Below are 21287 nucleotides of genomic sequence, written 5' to 3' on the forward strand. Positions count from 1 at the left end.
CTGAATGAATGACGCTGGCTGGAATTCCCTGTTTACATGGGCGCATATGAAAGATCACTGCTTCTCCATGTATTTCCAGTCTGACAACACTTTACTCACAGGACACAGAATGTATCACACAGATACAGAGGGCAGGCCAATAGAAAAGCGGCAGGCCAGACATACATTACAAAAGCCGCAGGTGGCCGGAGCCTGCCGATGTTTACTGTGGAAATTACAAAGGTGGGGGGAGGGCGGACAAAAGGGGAATGCTGATGCATTAGGGACATGCATCTCACATAGAACCTATTATACATACATATAACTGTACAACATATTCTGGGTACTAAGTGGTTCTGTAACACGTAACACCCGGTGTTCCCCATCTTTCCTCCTCTTCCGCTTTTGCACAGGATGCATGTAATTGTGTGGCCCCTACCATATGATTGTTTCTCCGCCGTCCTGATAGTGAGCCGCCGTCGCCTTCTGCTTCTTCCCACAGATGGAGAAGGTGGAGGTCGACCTGAACCGTTCCAAGAGCCTCCGCGAGAAGCAGAGCCAGGAGTTCAACCGCCAGTTGCAGGAGGTGAAGGAGCGCTACGCACAGCAGGTGAGTGTCTGACGGCGAGGCTCCACACCCAGTTCCTGTGTCACATCTATAGCTGCGCTCGCACTTCTGCTCTGCTCCTGATACTAATGGCACATTCTGCGAGCTCAGGGAACCCAGTGAGTGCAGCTCTGGATTTGACTGGAGTATGACAGCCATTGACTGTAGAGATAATGTGCTCAAGTCCTCCCATAGCGGACACAGACCATCACTGCCGCACACTTATCCTAAAGATTATTACACCACTGACCTCTCTGCAGAGCATAACTCCTCCACCTCCTGACAGATACATAGTGATATATCTGCAGATTATTACACCACTGACCTCTCTGCAGAGCATCGCTCCTCCACCTCTTGACAGATACATAGTGATATATCTGCAGATTATTACACCACTGACCTCTCTGCAGAGCATAACTCCTCCACCTCCTGACAGGTACATAGTGATATATCCTGCAGATTATTACACCACTGACCTTTCTGCAGAGCATCGCTCCTCCTCCTGACAGATACATAGTGATATATCCTGCAGATTATTACACCACTGACCTCTCTGCAGAGCATCACTCCTCCACCACCTGAAAGATACATAGTGACATATCCTGCAGATTATTACACCACTGACCTCTCTGCAGAGCATCGCTCCTCCACCTCCTGACACATATATAGTGATATATCTGCAGATTATTACACCACTGACCTCTGCAGAGCATCGTTCCTCCACCTCCTGACAGATACAGTACATAGTGATATATCCTGCAGATTATTACACCACTGACCTCTCTGCAGAGCATCACTCCTCCACCTCCTGACAGATACATAGTGACATATCCTGCAGATTATTACACCACTGACCTCTCTGCAGAGCATCGCTCCTCCACCTCCTGACAGATACATAGTGATATATCTGCAGATTATTACACCACTGACCTCTCTGCAGAGCATCGTTTGTTGGGTGTATCGGGGGGGAGGCAAGACTGATCCGTATTCTTTGTCCAATCAGATGGTAGAGCTCAAGCTGGAGCACGAGCAAGAGAAGAGCCGCATCCACCAGCAGCATAGTGCTGAGAGAGACGGCCGGGTCCAGGAGCATGAGCAGGAGATCCAGCGGCTGGAGCGGCAGCTGCAGGATGCCATGACAGAGCATGAGAAGAAGGCACAAGCCTGGAGGCAACGAGACGCACAGGTAACACTGCCATAGTGTGCACCGCAGTGTGTTCTGCCGTTCTTACACCGTGTGCGCGCCACAGGGTGTGCCGCTGCTTCTACACCGTGTCCATATTGCAGGGTGTGCCACCATCTTCTCTGAGATGTGTTCTGCTAGAGCTCAGTGCCAGTCCCCACCTTTCAGGTTCAGGGGCCCAGTCTGCGCCACTCTTCGTCCCCGCCGGATTAGGATAATATTGGATGGATCCATCTTTGCTACCCTGTTGGAAGCCACTTCTCCCAGTTGTCCCATGCTGGGGGCTTGTTTGATGCACGCTGTCAGCCAGGACAAAGCCCTGTCATACCCTCCATATGGCTCCTGGCTATGGAGACCCCAATGCGAGGCCTGGAGACGGCAGAGCCACGCACACTGATAATGCGAGCGAGTGGTTCATCCGGAATATACACTGCCGTGTGAGGGTGTAAGACCCCCGGCACATCCTCTGATTACGGGCGGTGCAGCGGTGGTGACCAGAGCCAGGAGATGTTAGAACGGACATGTTCACACCTTGCCTGAACTCGCCTGTCCTTCTTCTAGATCCTTGCCTGCCCTCCTCCTCCTACATCCTGTCCTTGCCTGGTCTCCTCCTCCTAGATTCTGTCCACGCCTCGCCTGGCCTCCTCCTCCTAGATTCTGTCCACGCATCGCCTGGCCTCCTGTTAGATCCTGTCCATTCCTCACCTGGCCTCTTCCTCCTATATCCTGTACTTGCCTGGCCTCCTCCTTCTAGATCCTGTCCATGCCTCGGCAGGCCTCCTCTCCTTGCCTCGGGGGGCCTCCTCCTTCTAAATCCTGTTCTTACCTCGCCTGGCCTCCTCCTAGATCCTGTTCACGCCTGGCCTCCTCCTTCTAGGTCCTGTCCACGCCTCGCCTGGCCTCCTCCTTCTAGATCCTGTCCACGCCTCGGCCTCGCATGGCCTCCTCCTTCTAGATCCTGTCACGCTTCTCCTGGCCTACTCCTTCTGGATTCTGTCCATGCCTCGCCTGGCCTCCTCCTCCTAGATCCTGTCCACCTTGCCTGCCTCCTCCTCCTAGATTCTGTTCTGACCTCACCTGGCCTCCTCCTAGATTCTATTAACAATGACATCACACAGGATGGACAGTGACGATTCTGATCGGGGGCAGCAAGGACAGTGACGGTTCTGATTGGGGGCAGGATGGACAGCGACGGGTCTGATCGGGGGGCAGGATGGACAGTGACGGGGTCTGATAGGGGGCAGGATGGACAGCGACGGGGCTGATCCCGCGGGCTCTTAACACGGACTCCCACACATTTAGAGCCCTAAAACCACCACTGCAGTCTGTTTACCCTACAGTCCATGCCTCATGTAAAAAAGCAGAGGATGCTGTCACCGTGCCGGCGAGTCTGTGGTTACCATGGAAACTGCAACATCACAGCGCCGGCGTAACTTTGAAAAAGACAAGTTTTGATCCTCAAAGCCTCGCCGCCCATCATGTGATCCGTCACCGAGATCTGCGTCTCAACCGAAGCGCTGTATTGGTGGTTGCACCGTTAGATTTTCTCCTTCGTCTCATTGGGGGACACAGAGACTGTGGGTGTGTGCTACTGCCGTCTGGAGGCCGACACTAAGTATACAAAAAAACAAGTTAGCTCCTCCTCCGCATACACCCTCGCCCCGATAGCGGGCGGAAACCAGTTTTTTGCTTAGTGTCTGATGGAGGCACACGCAGTCTGGGTCTCTCCAGACTATTTTTTTTTTTTTTTTAACTTTTTCTTGCTATGAAGAGGAGACAGGGGCGACGGACCCGATCTCCCCCAACCATCAACGGGGGCGAGCACGCGCGAGTATCGCCTCCGCGTATCCTTTCCCGCACCGAGGGACATCTCTGGGACTTTTCCCCAGACATCTATTTTTTCTTTTTTATTTTGAGAAGATATGACAGGGGCAACGCATCCTATTGAAAGGATCCGATTTCCCCAAACCATCAACGGGCGACCACGTGCGAGTGTCCCTCCACGTTTCCTCTCCCGCGACGTGGGACAATAGGCCAGACTTAGCCCTGTCCACCCCTAGGTAGCGAAACCATGGGCTTGCACAGAGGCACAAGACTAGTCTGTGCGGCCCCACTGCGACACCAACGCTAGGCGGCGGTACTGCGTGGTGGCGGACGGTCCCTCTCCTCGCCCAGACGAGGCGAACGGAGCTAGGGTGCCTGCACCGTCCGAAGACGGGTTACCTCAGGGTAAGAAGGGCTCCTGGGCAGCGGGATGTTCCAGGCCAGGGCTGCGACGGCAGGGGTCGTGGCCAACACTCCAGATGCTCTAGCCGGCTCCCCTCTCCTGCCTGTGGGCAGAGCAAGAGGCCCCCGCACTTTCCTTGGGCAGCAGATCCTCGGCGGTCGTTGTCCCCTCCTTCCTGTCAGCCTGCCACGTCTCTCTGCAGTGGCCAGGCTGGGGAAGGAGCGCGCGCGGTAGGTGAGGCGCCAAATAGAGTTCCAGCTCCGGCGGGCGGGCAGGGCTCAAATTTAGCCCGCGGCTTCGGCCTAGGCCGCGGGGGGAGGCCCCCGCCCCCCACGTGACGTCAGATCCGGCGCCAGCCCCCCGACTCGACGTCAGTTCCAGCGCCGCCCCCGGGTACTGGGCGGGCGCTGGATAAAATGGAGGCCCCGGCTTCAGGATGGGGTAGGCCGCGGTCAGGAAGCATCGCAGCCTACCCAGGGAGACCAGCAGCTGGGAGCGAGCAGCAGCAGCACAGGAGCACGGGGAGACAGCAGGAGCCCGGGTAAGTGCGACCCCGTCTTGGCCACACTAGGGCAGGTTGTCCTCCTTCTCCTCATACCCCTGTATGATATAAAAAAAAAAAAAGATTTTTCTGGCCGTTTTTTGGAAAGGGGAAGAAACACACTTTCCTTTATACTGCATGCGTTTCCTGTGGGGCTGTGTTCCCGCGAGCACAGACTATTAAAATATGTGAGGCCTGTAGTTCCGAACGCGCCCAGGAGCCCTCCCCTCCAACGGAGCCCAGGGGGTCGGATCCCCCGGAATGGGCGTTATCACTGTCTCGGTCTATGGCTTCACTTACGAAGGCGATCGAGACCCTTCAGGCCCCGGATAGGGGTAGAGACAACGGCTCACCGGTTTGGGAGGGTTCATCCACCTCACATGAGCCGCCGGCCTGCAGGGGCCACACCCTCTCTAAGGAGACGTACAGGGAAAGAGCCCATATGGCGTCTCTGGGCCCCTCCGGTGCTTCGGCATCCGTGAGTGCGGCGTCTCGCTCACCGTCACCATTGTCTGGGAGCGAGCAAAGTTCGGATGAGGACAGGCAGGAATCCTTGGATCTGGATACCCCCGGGTGTCGGGAGACGGTAGACAGTCTCATTGAGGCCGTCAATCAAACTCTTGGTATTGAGGAGGATGTCTCCCTGACCGCAGGGCATAAGATATCTTTTAAGAAGGCCAGGCGCCCACATAGGGTGTTTAGCACTCATCCAGAATTCGAGGACACGGTGCAGCGGCACAGGGAACGCCCAGACAAGCGTTTTTCAGGACAAAAAACGCTAGAGACGAGGTACCCGTTTGCACCAGAGTTCTGTAAAAGTTGGGCGGAATCTCCGATTGTGGATCCCCCAGTGTCACGCCTGGCCTCAAGATCGTTGTTGTCGGTGCCTAGTGGTTCTTCCATTAAGGACCCCACGGATCGGCTCATAGAAGGTTTAGCCCGCTCGGTGTATGAGGCATCGGGATCAGCGCTTTTGCCTTCATTCGCAGCAACATGGGTGGTCAAGGCCATGATGTCGTGGTCAGAATCTTTGAATAGAGTCCTCCAAGACAGAGACTTGCCGGTAGAGGTGTCTGAGATAGCAAATCAGATCGCGATGGCAAGTGACTATCTAATTAATGCATCCTTGGATGCGGCTAATTGCGCGGCGCTAGCGGCAGCAAACGCTATCGCCATTAGGAGAGCCTTGTGGCTCAGGCTATGGCGGGCTGATTCGATTTCTAAAAAATCGTTAACGTCCCTGCCATCTCAGGGTAATCGGCTTTTTGGAGAGAAGCTAGACAAGCTTATTTCAGATGCCACAGGGGGAAAGAGTAGCTTTCTCCCACAGCAGAAGAGTAGACCGCCCTTTCGTCAACCGCAGGCGCGCTTTCGAGCATTTTGCGCCCCAGGATGGGCAACAGCGGCCGGTTCTACTGCCCCAGCTCGTCACAACCAAGACAGAGAGCGCCAGGTCACGTATAGAGCCAACCCGCTGGGGAGGATGCGGGGCCGTCCACCCAGGTCAAGGGGAGCTAGGTCCCAGAGGCCCTCAGCAAAATGACTTGAGGCATCAGGTACCCGAGGACAGCAGAGTAGGCCGGTCGTCTGCTCAGGTTCCGCCACGTCTGGGTCAAGGTGGCACACGACGCATGGGTGGCGGAATTGGTGTCATTTGGGTACAAGATAGAGTTTATTGGACACCCCCCCAAAGAGATTTTTTCATTCCCGGCTTCCCAAATCGGAATCCCGGGCAGAGGCGTTGCTAGGTGCCATCAGGAGTCTTTTGTGCAACGGGGTCATTGTCCCGGTACCAGAGGGCGAAGAGGCCCAGGGATTTTATTCCAACCTGTTCGCGGTCCCCAAGAAGGACGGAACAGTAAGACCGGTTTTGGACCTAAAGCTCCTAAACAGGTTCATCAGAGTCAGGCACTTTCGGATGGAATCCCTCCGGTCAGTGATATCGGCCATGGAACAGGGAGAATATTTGGCCTCAATCGATGTTCAGGATGCCTACCTGCACATCCCTATTTTTCCCCCGCATCAGAAGTTCCTTCGTTTTGCGATCAATGGCCGGCATTTCCAGTTTGTGGCTCTGCTGTTCGGGTTGGCCACGGCACCCAGGGTATTCACGAAGGTGATGGCGGTCGTTATGGCCATTCTTCATTCTCGGGGCATAGTAGTGCTGCCATACTTGGACGACCTTTTAGTGAAAGGGCCGTCCTTTCAAGCATGCGAGGAGAATGTCAGCATCACGCTGGATACTCTATCCCGTCTGGGATGGTTAGTCAATGGGAAGAAATCATCTCTTACCCCGGCTCAGAGGATTCCATTCCTAGGGATGATTTTCGACACTTCCCAAGGGTTGGTAATTCTCCCTCAAGACAAGGCCCAGGCGCTCCGGCAGGGAGTTTGGAGTCTTCAGCTGCCAGGCCCTCACACGATTCGATTTGGGATGAGGGTTCTAGGGAGGATTGTAGCAGCAATAGAAGCAATTCCGTTTGCGCAGTTTCATCTTCGACCCCTGCAGCATGCTCTTTTAGCAGCATGGGACAGGAGTCCGTTCTCCCTGGATCATCAGTGCAGGTTGTCTCTTCAGGTCCGGCGGGCACTTCAATGGTGGACGCGCGACTCCTCTCTCCTTCAGGGGAAACCCTTTCCTCCAGATCAATGGTTGGTGGTCACAACCGACGCGAGTCTTTTCGGCTGGGGAGCAGTGTTTCGTCATCACACAGCGCAGGGGCAGTGGTCCCCCCAGGAGACTCTTCTGCCGATCAACTTGTTGGAGATTCGAGCAGTGCGGTTGGCGTTGCAGCATTTTCAGCACTGGCTAGTGGGTCGCCCAGTCAGGGTCCAGTCAGACAACGCCACGGCAGTGGCGTACGTGAATCACCAGGGAGGCACGCGCAGCAGGGCAGCCATGCGCGAGATAGAACATGTACTCCGTTGGGCCGAGAGGCACCACTCAGTAATCTCAGCGGTTCATATACCAGGCGTGGAAAATTGGGCAGCAGATTTCCTGAGTCGGCAGGGGGTCGTGGCCGGAGAATGGTCCCTGCACCCCGAGATTTTCCAGCAGATTTGCCAACGGTGGGGAACTCCGGACGTGGATCTGATGGCCTCCAGGGAGAACGCCAAGGTGGGCAGGTTTGTTGCCCGGTCTCAGGACCCGCGAGCAATTGCAGCGGATGCGTTGGTTTTTCCATGGAGCCAGTTTCGGCTCCCATACCTGTTTCCTCCTCTGCCTCTTCTCCCGAGGGTAATCAGGAAGATCAAGATAGAGAGGGTTCCGGCAATTCTGCTGGCTCCAGACTGGCCCCGTCGAACTTGGTACGCGGATCTAGTACAGCTCCTCGCAGACGTGCCATGGCGTCTACCGGAACGGCCAGACTTACTGTCCCAGGGGCCGATCTGCCACCCGAACTTAGGGGCCCTGTGTTTGACGGCATGGCCGTTGAATCCTGGGTTCTGACCCAGGCGGGGTTTGGGCGTGAGGTGGTGGCCACGATGGTGAACGCCCGGAAGCCGGCCTCGGCGAGGATCTATCATAGTACTTGGAAGGTTTTCTTTCTCTGGTGTCGAGAGCACGGGGTTGCGCCTTTGTCCTTCTCGGTCCCCAACATTCTGGCTTTTCTGCAGTCAGGCCTGGACGCAGGTTTGGCCCCGAGTTCCCTGAGGAGACAGATCTCGGCCTTGTCTGTCCTGTTCCAGCGAAAGATCGCTAGCATTATGCAGGTCAAGACATTCATTCAGGGGGTCTCGCATTTAGTGCCCCCCTTTAGAGCTCCCTTAGACGCCTGGAACCTTAATCTGGTGCTGGGTGCCCTGCAGGAAGCTCCTTTTGAGCCATTGCAGGAGGTCGGATTGCCATACCTTACCAGGAAGGTCGTGTTTTTGGTAGCGATAACCTCTATTAGGCGGGTCTCGGAATTGGCAGCCCTATCCTGTAAAGCGCCGTTTTTGACCTTTTTTAAGGATAAGGTAGTCTTGAGACCACCTCCGCCGTTCCTGCCGAAGGTGGTGTCCTCGTTCCATATTAATGAGGACATCGTTTTGCCTTCATTTTGTCCAGCCCCAGTACACAGAGTTGAGAAGGCGCTCCACACGCTGGACCTGGTGAGGGCCCTCAGGAGGTATGTGTTGAGAACAGCACCTTTTCGCCAGACAGACTCGTTGTTTGTGATTCCCGAAGGGCGCAGGAAGGGGCTCGCAGCCTCACGGTCGACCATAGCCAGATGGATTCGCCTTACTATTCAGGAGGCTTACCGTATTAGAGGTGCGCCGGTTCCATCTGGAATAAGGGTGCACTTGACTCGTGCAGTGGGTGCCTCTTGGGCGCTTCGGCATCAGGCTTCGGCAGAGCAGGTATGCAAGGCGGCAACGTGGTCAAGCCTGCACACGTTCTCTAAACATTACAACGTACATACGCAGGCTTCGTCGGATGCGAGCCTGGGTAGGAAAATTCTCCAGGCAGCAGTGGCACACCTTTAAACAGGTAGGCATGCGGTGTGGATTGATGAGTTGCTCCCACCCAGAGACTGCTTTGGGACGTCCCACAGTCTCTGTGTCCCCCAATGAGACAAAGGAGAAACATGGATTTTTGTGAGTACTCACCGTAAAATCCCTTTCTCCGAGACGCTCATTGGGGGACACAGCACCCACCCTGATAGCCAGTTGGCTTTTGTTTATTTTTGATTGGTATAATTCTTTATCGTAGGGTGGTCCTTTTTTCAGACATATAATTTTAAGCGGTAAGGCTAATTTGCTGTCAGCTTTTCCGACTGCTTTTGCACTAAACTGGTTTCCGCCCGCTATCGGGGCGAGGGTGTATGCGGCGGAGGAGGAGCTAACTTGTTTTTTTGTATACTTAGTGTCGGCCTCCAGACGGCAGTAGCACACACCCACAGTCTCTGTGTCCCCCAATGAGCGTCTCGGAGAAAAGGATTTTACGGTGAGTACTCACAAAAATCCATGTTTCAGCACTGTGGTGCGGAGCGGAGGTTACACCGTTAGATTGTCAGCACTGTGGTTCGAGGCGGTTGTTACACCGTTAGATTGTCAGCACTGTGGTGCGGAGCGGTTGTTACACGGTTAGATTGTCAGCACTGTGGTGCGAGGCGGTTGTTACACGGTTAGATTGTCAGCACTGTGGTGCGAGGCGGTTGTTACACCGTTAGATTGTCAGCACTGTGGTGCGAGGCGGTTGTTACACCGTTAGATTGTCAGCACTGTGGTGCGAGGCGGTTGTTACACCGTTAGATTGTCAGCACTGTGGTGCGAGGCGGTTGTTACACCGTTAGATTGTCAGCACTGTGGTGCGAGGCGGTTGTTACACCGTTAGATTGTCAGCACTGTGGTGCGAGGCGGTTGTTACACCGTTAGATTGTCAGCACTGTGGTGCGAGGCGGTTGTTACACCGTTAGATTGTCAGCACTGTGGTGCGAGGCGGTTGTTACACCGTTAGATTGTCAGCACTGTGGTGCGGAGCGGTGGTTACACCGTTAGATTGTCAGCACTGTGGTGCGGAGCGGTGGTTGCACCGTTAGATTGTCAGCACTGTGGTGCGGAGCGGTGGTTACACCGTTAGATTGTCAGCACTGTGGTGCGAGGCGGTTGTTACACCGTTAGATTGTCAGCACTGTGGTGCGAGGCGGTTGTTACACCGTTAGATTGTCAGCACTGTGGTGCGAGGCGGTTGTTACACCGTTAGATTGTCAGCACTGTGGTGCGAGGCGGTGGTTACACCGTTAGATTGTCAGCACTGTGGTGCGAGGCGGTTGTTACACCGTTAGATTGTCAGCACTGTGGTGCGGAGCGGTGGTTACACCGTTAGATTGTCAGCACTGTGGTGCGAGGCGGTGGTTACACCGTTAGATTGTCAGCACTGTGGTGCGAGGCGGTTGTTACACCGTTAGATTGTCAGCACTGTGGTGCGGAGCGGTGGTTACACCGTTAGATTGTCAGCACTGTGGTGCGAGGCGGTTGTTACACCGTTAGATTGTCAGCACTGTGGTGCGGAGCGGTGGTTACACCGTTAGATTGTCAGGACTGTGGTGCGAGGCGGTTGTTACACCGTTAGATTGTCAGCACTGTGGTGCGAGGCGGTTGTTACACCGTTAGATTGTCAGCACTGTGGTGCGAGGCGGTTGTTACACCGTTAGATTGTCAGCACTGTGGTGCGGAGCGGTGGTTACACCGTTAGATTGTCAGCACTGTGGTGCGGAGCGGTGGTTACACCGTTAGATTGTCAGCACTGTGGTGCGGAGCGGTGGTTACACCGTTAGATTGTCAGCTCTGTGGGGCGGAGCGGTGCTCGCCATGCCGTGCCCCCCTGCACACAGATTGCCGCCTGCTCACCATGCCGTGCCCCTTGGTACGCAATTTGTCATTCGCTTGCCATGCTGTGCGTTTACAGTGGAGAAGGTGGAAACACTCCTCTGTTCCCTGTGGGCAGGGCCGGACAGACACATTATACCGGCACTGTGGTCATTTTGGCGTTTTCTGTACATGACACTGGATAATAGTTTTTTTTTATCTTTTTCAGACCTCTGCATGCTGTCAATGAGTCCTGAAATCTCACATTGCCTTTGACCATTACTGATAGGTCCGTCTTGTCCTCCTCTCCACAGACCATCTCTGATCTAGAGAACCAGTTATACAAGGTGAAGGAAGAGCTCATCCAAGTCAATGCTCAGCGCAAGCAGCAGATTCTGGAGCTCGGACACCTGCGGGAGGAGGAGAAGCACCAGACTGCTCAGGAGCAACAGAAGGCCATGAGCAAAATGCGGGCCGAGATGGAGAGCATGAAGCTGGAGCTGCAGAGGACGCATGCTGCCCAGATCCGAGAAGCCCTGGAGAAGGTGAGTGGTTCTGTGTATGTAGCATGATGACTCCGGTAAGATATTGGCTGCTGGCGTCCCATACCGTGCACATTATTAACCTTCCCTTTCTGATTATCCTTCATTTTGCCGATATTAGTTTTATTTTTTTCCAGCATTGTTTTTTTTCCATAGTTACCTTCATTACGCTGGCTTTCCTTAGCCACCCTCCTTCTCTTTTCCGACCTTCTACCTGGTCTCCATCCTCACTGTCTTCTCCTCTTGGACATCTTCTAACTAGTCTCAATCACTGGTCTTGTTCCCAGAGTCTTCTCCTCTTGGACATCATCTGACTGATCTCCGTCACTGATCAGGTTCTCAGTGGATTTTTGTTTTTGGCGACTTCTGGCTGGCCCCATCACTGAAATGGTTATCATTGTCTTCTCCATGTGGATGGTCTTCATCACTGGTCAGGTTCGCAGTGTCTTTTCGTCTTAGACGTCTTCTCACCGGTCAGGTTTTTAGTGTGGTGTCTTCTCTTGGACATCTTCTGGTTGGCCGCCATCACTGGTCAACTTCTCAATATGTTCTTCTCATGGATGTCTTTTGACTAGTCCCTATCACTGGTTAGGTTCTCAGTATCTTTTCTGATATCTTCTGGCTGATCTCCATCACTGTTCAGGTTTTCGGTGTCTATTCTTTATTGACTTCTTCTGGCTGGTCTCCATCACTAATCAGGTTGAGTGTCTTCCTGTCTTGGACGTCTTCTGACTGGTCTCCGTCTCTGTTCAGTTTCTCAGTGACTTCTCTTGGACATCTAACTGGTCATGTTCTCCTTGTCCTACTTTCTTGGCCGTCTTCTGGCTGGTCTACATCACTGGTCATGTTGTCCGTATCTTTCCCTTTTGGACATCTCTCTGGCTGGTCTCCATCATTGGTCAGTTTCTCAGTATCTTCTTTTTTTAATTTCTTCTGACTGATCTACGTCTCTGGTCAGTTTCTCAGTAACTTCACCCCTTGGACATCTTCTGGCTGGTCTCCATCACTTGTCCGGTTCTCAGTGTGTTCTCTTCTTGGGTATATTTTTGCTGTCTCCATCACTTTTCATGTTCTCATTATCTTTTTGTCTTGGACATCTGGCTGGCCTCCATCACAGGCTAGGTTCTCATTTACTTCTAGTCTTGGACATCATCTGTCTGGTTTCCATCATTGGTCAGGTTCTCAGTGTCTTCTTCTTTTGGACAACTTCTGGCTGGTCTCCATCACTGGTCATGTTCTCAGTGTCTTCTTGTCTTGGACATTTGGCTGGTCTCCATCATAGGCTAGGTTCTCATTTACTTCTGTTCTTGGACATTATCTGGCTGGCTAAGTTATCCGTATTTTCTCCTCATAGATGTGTTTTGACTTGTCTCCATCACTGGCCAGGTTCTCCATGTCATCTCTTTTATGTCTTCTAGTTGATGGTCAGGTTCTCACTGTATGTTCCTCATTAATATCTTCTGACTGGTCTCCATCACTGATCAGGTTGTTTCTTCTCCTATTGGATATCTTCTGACTGGTCTCCATCACTTGGTTAGGTTCTCATTTGTCTTCTCCTCTTGGACATCCTCTTTCTCTTTCTGGTCTCCATCACTGGTCAAGTTCTCAGTATCTTCTCCTCATGCATGTCTTTTGACTAGTGTCCATCACTGGTCAGTGTCTCAGTGTCTATTCCTTACTGACGTTTTCTGGCTGCTCTCCATTGCTGGAAAAAAAAATCACAGATTTATCAAGTTCAGGCCATATTATGGATACTAATCTATTAAAAATGAAAGCACCCCCTGTGTCTGCTATTCTTCCGAATATTAATTTTAATGTATTCTATTTATTACCCTTCAGGGAACAGATGGCACATCAGAGATTGTCGTAAGTGTATTCTCAACATATATCGGACGCCGTGCCATTATAGAGACTACCCTCCCACCCCTCACTGAGCCAATCGTGAATTCTCTATCTCCTAACCAATCCTACGTGACTATGTCAGACATGACTGCCGTCGCGTCATCATTTTATTCCTGGGCTGGTGGGAGGAAGTCCTAGTTTTCAAGGAGGAACATGAGGAATGGACGTCGAGAGTGCAGCTTTGGCTGCGATATATAGGCGATGTCCTGATCCTTTGGACTGGAACAGCTGAACTATTTGAGCGATTTGTCTTGGTCCTGAATACCAATAGAGTGGGCCTGAGACTTACTTCCACCATACATGAGCATCAACTATCTTTTCTAGATATTCTGATCCAAGAATCCTCCGTTGGATCACCTATTTACCTCCCTGTATAGGAAAACAACATCTATGAATAACCTCCTGCAGTGGAAAAGCCATCATATGCTGCCTCTAAAACGTGCAATTTTTAAGGCTAAGGTGGAATTGTTCCTCTTTTGATGATTTTGGGAGAGGAGGAAACGAGGAGAACATGCTGGTACCAGCGTCCCATCGTCCCATCATGCTAAGGTCGGCCAACAGAACATCAATATTGGTTCCTGAACACAGGGATGAGAACAGTGGTCATATGCAACTTATAGGAATGTTGGACAAGAAGTCAATGGAGATGTTGGAGATATTGAAGACATTATTTAGATGTCATTAAAAATGGATCCCAACTTGAAGGATAAGGTGACACCAAGAGCATCGGTGACTTATCAAAGAGGTTGGAACTTAAAGGACCAATTGGTTCATAGTCTCCTACAACCAAATCAAACGGATCCAACATGGCTTAATGGAATAATGATCACGTGTACTTATAGATGTGGATCATGTAAGGCCTGTTATTTCATGGGTAAAAAGTGATCATTGTGGTCCAATTGGAATAACCTTAGGGTGAGGGAGTTCATGACCTGTCGTACAGAGGGAATCGTGTATTTAGCGACACGTACATGCCCGAAAAGTTACTTGTGCAATTTAGGAAAAGAATCCTCGAGCTTATAGGGGATAGCCAAAGAAAAGCGGATACCCCTATCTCAAGGCACATTTGGGGGACACATGGAGGGGACATTAAAGCCTTTAGTTTTCATGGAATTGCTCGGCGTCCGATATGTGATACGTTGGGAATACACTTACGATGATTTCTAATGCGCCGTCTGTTCCCTGAAGGCTGATGAATATCGTACATTAAAATTGTTATTAGGAAGAATAGTAGATATGGGGGTGCTTTAATTTTTAATAGATTAGTATTGTGGTGTAGTAACCACTGTGTCCGCTAGGGGGCGCTGTGTGAAGGTCCCAAGAGAACGGATGAGTGGTAGAATCCTGAAGGATGGTTATATATCTCAAAGTGGGTGGCTTTGAGATGGAGACTTGGGTATGTGTGATCAGCAATATCATTGCTGGAGTATTGTTTCAAAGTATAAGGGAGAAGTCTTCAGGTAACGAGAGATGGGCGGGTTCTGGTTACCTACAAACCCACCCAGGGGTGTGTCTGAAAACGCCTGTATTAAAAGGCTATGTGAGTGTGTGAAGGACCTGTGATGAGGTCATAGTCACGTGACCCGGTGGGCGTGGCTATAGACCATATAATGTGGCCAGGGTAGGTCACATGTGGTGAATGCTGGGACCCGATTGGTCTGTTTGGAAGGTCTCGTGCAAAGAGGTGTCTGTCTTCCTAACAGCACGTGTGGACGCTGTGACTAATGGCGAGGTGTGCCTGACAGTTCCCAGGGAGAGGGAATCAACGTTTGCAGTGTAAAGCCGCATGCAAGGTAACCCGGAGACGGGACTGCAACTGAGAGACTGTATAGCCTGTTGGCTAGATGAAGCACAGCCTGTGTGACTAGGAGGGCTATAGGGGAGCAGAGCTCCAGTGTGAAGATGCCCTGCCGTCTGCTGTAAGACTGTTGCATATCATTTGGGTTTATGATAATGAATAAACCTCATGGACTGTGATGATGTTTATGAAAACCCGGTGCCGGATCTGATTTATTCGCTGCCAAGCGAGTGTCCCCCAACCTTGAATGACAGCGCTACCTCACAGTATCTATAATATGGTCTGAACCTGTTAAGATAGGACCATAGCGGATGGACTGCAAGAAGCACAGTGGATGTGAAATTACATTTTTAATAAGTTAAAATAAAGGTTACATTTTATATTGTTAGTCCACTTCAGTCAGTGAATTTATTTATACAGTGGATTAATTTGGAGTTTTGAGGTCCTCATACAGTGAATTTTTGGTCTCCATCACTGGACAGGTTCTCAGTTTCTTTTCCTCTCGGTTGTCTTCTGACTGGTCTCCATCACTGGTCAGGTTCTCAGTTTCTTCTCCTCTCAGTTGTCTTCTGACTAGTCTCCATCACTGATCAGGTTTTCCATTTCTTCTCTTGGATGTCTTCTGACTGGTCTCCATCAGTGGTCAGGTTCTCAGTGTCTAGGACATTTCTGGCCGTTCTGAGTCACTGATCGTGTTCCTAGTGTCTTCTCTTGGATATCTGACTGGTCTCCATCACTGGTCAGGTTCTCAGTGTCTTCTTGTGCAGGACGACTTCTGACTGCTCTCCGTTACTAGTCATTTCTCTATAACCTCCATTCCTGGATAGGGTTTCTGTAGCCTTTGTTCCTCAGTCTTGCTTGTCATGAGTCTTTACAGATGGGTGATTCCTGTTTGCCCTCCTATTCTTGCCTGTTATCCACAAGATGTGGGTTGCATCTTCCCTCAGTGAAGTTCTGGGGTTCACCTAGAGTCCGGCTTAACGTCTGGCTCAGTTACAGTGTGCATGTCCTGGTCTCCTTTCCTACAGATTGGTCATGGAGACCATGACTGGTGGATTATCCCGGCTGTCATTACTTTCCCTAATCAGAATTATTCTATGAAAGGCAGTGATTGCATCCTCCCATGTCTTATCAACCGAGGCCAGATCAAAAGCGAATCCTATTATCTATGGGGGCAGCTGCCACCCGCTTGTATCCCACTAATGATCCTACAAATATTGGAGACTCTGGTGCTCGGCTGCCCCGGCGTCATGTAGCGGATGTCTCGCTCCTCACAAGGGATGGAGAACTGACAGCTGATGGTGACTCCGGCGCTCCGATCAGATGCCAGGCTCAGAGGAGGGATCCTCTTCGTCTCTGCCCCATCTCCTGATCTCTGCACTTTCTCTTTCAGGCCGGAAGCAGAATGCTCCATATGGAGAAGGAATATAGTGAGAAGCTGGCGAGCAGCACACAGGTACAGCACCGCATCCTCAACCTGCAATGTAGTCATCTCTGCTGCCTGTCAGTGAATGCAAACTTTTCTGTGTACATCTACCAACAGGAATACTCATTCTGACCACATGTTAGGGCAAGTTAGGATAGGATATGGGTTGAACTAGATGGACTCAAAGTCTCCCTTCAACCTTAATAACTATGTTACTATGTTACTATATCTCAGAATAGTGATTGCAGCACATGATATGACTGGAGGAGAAAGTTATCCATTTTGTGTCCAGTGTTAATCAGTTCTCCCACAATGTCCTGCTCCTCTCCTCTGACTGGGCGGGCTCTGTTGCTGTGTTCATTCTGAGCCTTCTGGTTCCTGAACATGAGACACGTCAGCAGTGAGGACTGACACTTTTGGGGCAGGCGGTTCTGTAGCTGTGTACATGGCTGGTCGTTCACACTTTTCTTCTTTCCTTCCAGGTGGTCAGTGACCTCCAGACGACCATCACCTCCCTGCAGGAGGAGAACGTCCGCCAACAGCTCGCTGCCGACAGGAGACTCCAAGAGACCGCGCAAAACCACGAGGACGACAAGAAGAAAATGATGAAAGAGAACGAGAAGGCGATGAAGGTAAAGCTGCGAGCAAAACCTCTGCAGTGCTATGCAATAGTCTGCGGGCCGGTCTGCGTCCTGGTTATTGGGCACTCTGCAGTGAGGGCGGTGTGTATATCACCAGTCCCAGGCTGGTAATACATACACACACACACACACACACCTCCGATCCGTCACTGCCAGGGTTTCCCAATACCACCAGGACGCCATGCTGCCACCAGTTCCTCGTTGGATATCAAAATCTATATCGGGTCAGGAACCAACCTGCAGGTAGTGTAATTAGACGCTGAGTATGTGTCGGTTCAATCATAGAGCAAAAAGAACAAAGCTAGTAAATTTATAAGTTTACTCCAAAATTATAGGCAGTGTTTACATAAATACAAAGATGTGAGTATTACAAAGGGAGACAAAATACAGTATATACAACAGTTACAAATCAAAGGGATTAAAATAAGAAACTTACTCTATCTCAGTCACAGATAGGACATGTTGATAAAGGGGAGGAGCGCCGTCCCAAGGGAGAATGGTCCTTCAGCACAGTGACGCAGCTGGCGCTTCTGGCATCTGACAACCCCCCCAAATGAGCATCTCAGCTTTATGTTTTTCTCTTGCTGACCTCACTAGGTGGGCTGAGCTAGGGGATGTACGCCCATTTTTTTAAAAGTTATTAAAACTTCTACTTGCCATATCTCTGGCCAGGGGGGCTCACAGAGTGATGCCAGGGGTATCATATGTTCTCTTACGAAATTATCTTTCGGTTGAGAACAAACATTATACGTCTGCGTGTCACACAGACATAGGACCATGTGGCTGGAGACAAAACCGCATTTAACTAGTCAGAAGCTGTAAAAGTGACCAGCCGCTGAAAAGGGGGGGGCAAAAGCTGCGAGGGGGACTGGTTGCAAAGCTTGTCATTCACAAACCAAGGAAAGGCAACAGGCAGCTCTGGATGTGTACTTGGGTAATTTGGTTATTTAGGAATTACTTATATTTTACTGACAGTAAAGCTGCGAGCAAAACCTCCGCAGTGCTGTGCAATAGTCTGTGGGGCAGTCTGAGGGGCAGTCTGAGGGGCGGAGTGGCAATTGAAGGGGTGGTCTGTGTTTCTTTGTTGCTGTGTGGCCTTCGCCTTTGCTGCCGCTTAACCGCACAGAGCAGATTGGACAGAGCAGATTGCACTCTGCAGCCCGTGGTCCATCTCGCCCGGCCTCTGATGGCTGTTTTGCGCTCCGCTGATGAGCCCTTGTCGTGTCCATATCCATCAGCTGACATGTAAGAATATCCATAGAGCGCTGACAGCACGGTCCTTTGGATAAGCTTGTGCCCCCCGAGCGCTTCCTGATCTGACAGGCAGTCGCACTCCCACCACACCGGGCTCCTGACGGAGGAGCAGGTGATGGCGAATGCACTGGATCTCAAAAGGCGCCATTTCACAGGCGCCTCGTCCTCTCCTGACCCGCCGCAGAGGAGACACAAATGCTCTACAATTCCTCGCAGGCTGTAATTCTCGCCCCACTTTCATGATTACTACAGTTCGGCTCCGCCATTCACACATGTCTGGGATACCAATTGCTGACTGCGGTGGGCAGCGATTGCCCTCGGTGGTCAGCCCCCGTCTAAGCAGAGCAGCAGGGTCTGCAGTGTCGGCCCTACACCCTGATAATAATCACAGACTTTGTCACCATGGGAGGGACACGTCGCTCCACTCATCCTGGGCCTCCTGCTTCATGGATACATCACTACAAAAGGAAAGGAGGTTGGGGGGGGGGGGGGGTCTGGATTGTGGATCTGGTCTTCTCCACAAAGCAGTGAGCACCTAGAGCAGAGATCTGCCTCTGCATGTGTTTCAGATTCACCTACACCCTAGTGACCTGAGGTAGGTTGGTTCATATGCTGTGCAGACATAGCTGCAGGATGTACATGACAGACAACCGAGAAATTCTGCCTCCACTCCAGTGGGCTTTAGTTATACATTTAGATGAACGTTTCTAAGGAGCTGATACTTGACCTATCCGTGAAGGAGCCACACTCACCCTCTCTCCATGAGGGTGCTTAGATCATGCTCTAATGTTCTGACAGGAGTCTAAGCCAAGATCTGTGATGAGCGTGGTCCTCCTGACAACAGGAGGTGTCAACAAGGGTTGTCATCCTGTGGAGTAATGTGCATCCGGCGGGGACACCATTGGAGAAGGAAATGGAGGGTCCGCAGTGGGTGTTCACACCGCTGACCCCCCTCCCCCCCTTCTTTCCCTGCAGGTGGCCATTCTGTGTAAGAGGCACCAAGTGGCTCCACTTATAACCAGGTAGTGCAGGATGCTCTCACACTGCAGGGTCCGACACCTTACTCATGATTTCGGTGTTCAGCCTTCACCAGGAGGGGCCCAGGGACCCCCGGAGAGTCTCATAAGGTGACATCACAGTAGTGACCGTAGGGGTGTACTCTTATGTGACAGTCCGGCCCTGTACTGCACTCTGCAGCACTTGGGCAAGTCCTAGGGCTGAGAAGTTGTCACTGTGTGTCCCCTTCCCTGTCAGCGAGTGGAGACCTCAGATCGCTCTTGATTGGTTCAATATTGTGGTTATTACCGGACACATTATTGGTTGTTAGGGGTCTCACAGTCAGTTGTTGTGCGTCTTGCGGCCGGTTTTTGCGCGTCTCGCCGCCGATTGTTGCGCTTCTCGCCGCCGGTTGATACATGTCTCCTGTGGTTGTGTTGCAGCTCCTGCAGGACGAGGGCAGCAGTTACAGTGTGCGGCTCCGGTTATTGGAGAAGAAACTGCAGGACAAGGAGCTGGAGCTACAGGAGCAGGTGAGGAGCGCAGGACGGCCACTGTCACATCCCCATCATCCCAGTGGCCAGCAGGGGGGCGATAACCACCAGGGTAAACTCAGATAGACACAGAGAAGTCAGGAGCATTCCTAGGGTTGTCAGCAACGCTTCTGCGCTGTTTGTCAGACTTTCCTCGTGTCTCTCACTAGTGTCTGTTCACACTCTCATCTCTTGCATTTTACATGACGCTGCCAAGCTCGTACTGTCGGCTCCCTTAAGGGGGCGCTCTGTGGGGACCAGTCATTGGACAGCAGGTTGAATTCATGTCATGTACCTGGTGCAGCTCATCCCGCTCCGCCTCATCCTCAGACGTGTTCTGCGCCACTTTCCATCATTGCGCCACTTTCCATCATTGCCCCTCTTGTCTACAGAGCTTGGCCCATCCCCCACCTAGTCAGCGCCCACTTCTCCATCCCACACCTAGTCTGCGCCCACCACCCCGTCACCCATGCAGTCAGCGGCAGCCGCCCCGTCACCCATGCAATCAGCGCCAGCCGCCCCGTCACCCATACAATCAGCGCCAGCTGCCCCGTCGCCCATACAATCGGTGCTCGCCGCTCCATACAATCAGTGCCCACCGCCCCATACAATCAGCGGCCGCCGCCCCGTCCCCATACAGTCAGCGACTGCCGCTCCGTCCCCCATACAGTTAGCGGCCGCCGCCCCGTCCCCCATACAGTCAGCGGCCGCCGCCCCGTCCCCCGTGCAGTCAGCGGCCGCCGCCCCGTCCCCCATACAGTCAGCGACCGCCGCCCCGTCCCCCATACAGTCAGCGACCGCCGCCCCGTCCCCCATACAGTCAGCGACCACCGCCCCGTCCCCCATACAGTCAGCGACCGCCGCCCCGTCCCCCATACAGTCAGCGACCGCCGCCCCGTCCCCCATACAGTCAGCGACCGCCGCCCCGTCCCCCATACAGTCAGCGACCGCCGCCCCGTCCCCCATACAGTCAGCGACCGCCGCCCCGTCCCCCATACAGTCAGCGTCCGCCGCCCCGTCCCCCATACAGTGAATCATCCTCCAGAGCTGCACACCTGTACGGGCAGCTATGCATCATCCTCCAACTCTTTTATTTTACAAAATTATCAAAATTACACTCAGAAACAAACCACAATACATAAACTAAAGAAAACCAACATAGACAGACATAAAATGTGCAAAACATGCGCAAACAACTGAAAGTCCAAATCCTTTCCTTGTCCTCCACTAAGCTTGGCAGCTTAGGGTCCCCCAGCAGGAATCCACTTAAAAGAAAATACAAAGAAACATAAACCCCTCTCCCCACTCCCCACTCTCACTCCATTCACCCCCATTCACCCCCATTCACACCTCACCGATTTTAC

At 52.2% G+C, this 21287-nt stretch overlaps 1 protein-coding gene across 5 annotated transcripts in view; it reads left to right on the plus strand.

Moving 5' to 3' along the window:
- The window catches only part of CEP112 (centrosomal protein 112), a 71213-nt gene that overhangs the window by 38742 nt on the left and 11184 nt on the right, over window positions 1–21287 (plus strand). For all 5 annotated transcript variants that reach the window (XR_012233012.1, XR_012233011.1, XR_012233013.1 and 2 more), the window contains 6 exons: window positions 482–589; window positions 1590–1772; window positions 11146–11376; window positions 16467–16529; window positions 16982–17131; window positions 19834–19923. Coding sequence is in view for 2 of the 5 variants with exons in the window: in XM_073579740.1 (XP_073435841.1) it covers window positions 482–589; window positions 1590–1772; window positions 11146–11376; window positions 16467–16529; window positions 16982–17131; window positions 19834–19923 (825 nt within the window). In the remaining 3 variants the exon portion in view is untranslated. The remainder of the gene's footprint in view (window positions 1–481; window positions 590–1589; window positions 1773–11145; window positions 11377–16466; window positions 16530–16981; window positions 17132–19833; window positions 19924–21287) is intronic.

The sequence above is a fragment of the Dendrobates tinctorius genome, unplaced genomic scaffold (genome assembly GCF_039654945.1).
Source record: "Dendrobates tinctorius isolate UK_male_01 unplaced genomic scaffold, ASM3965494v1 ptg000063l, whole genome shotgun sequence".
In the NCBI taxonomy this organism is placed as follows: Eukaryota; Metazoa; Chordata; class Amphibia; order Anura; family Dendrobatidae; genus Dendrobates; species Dendrobates tinctorius.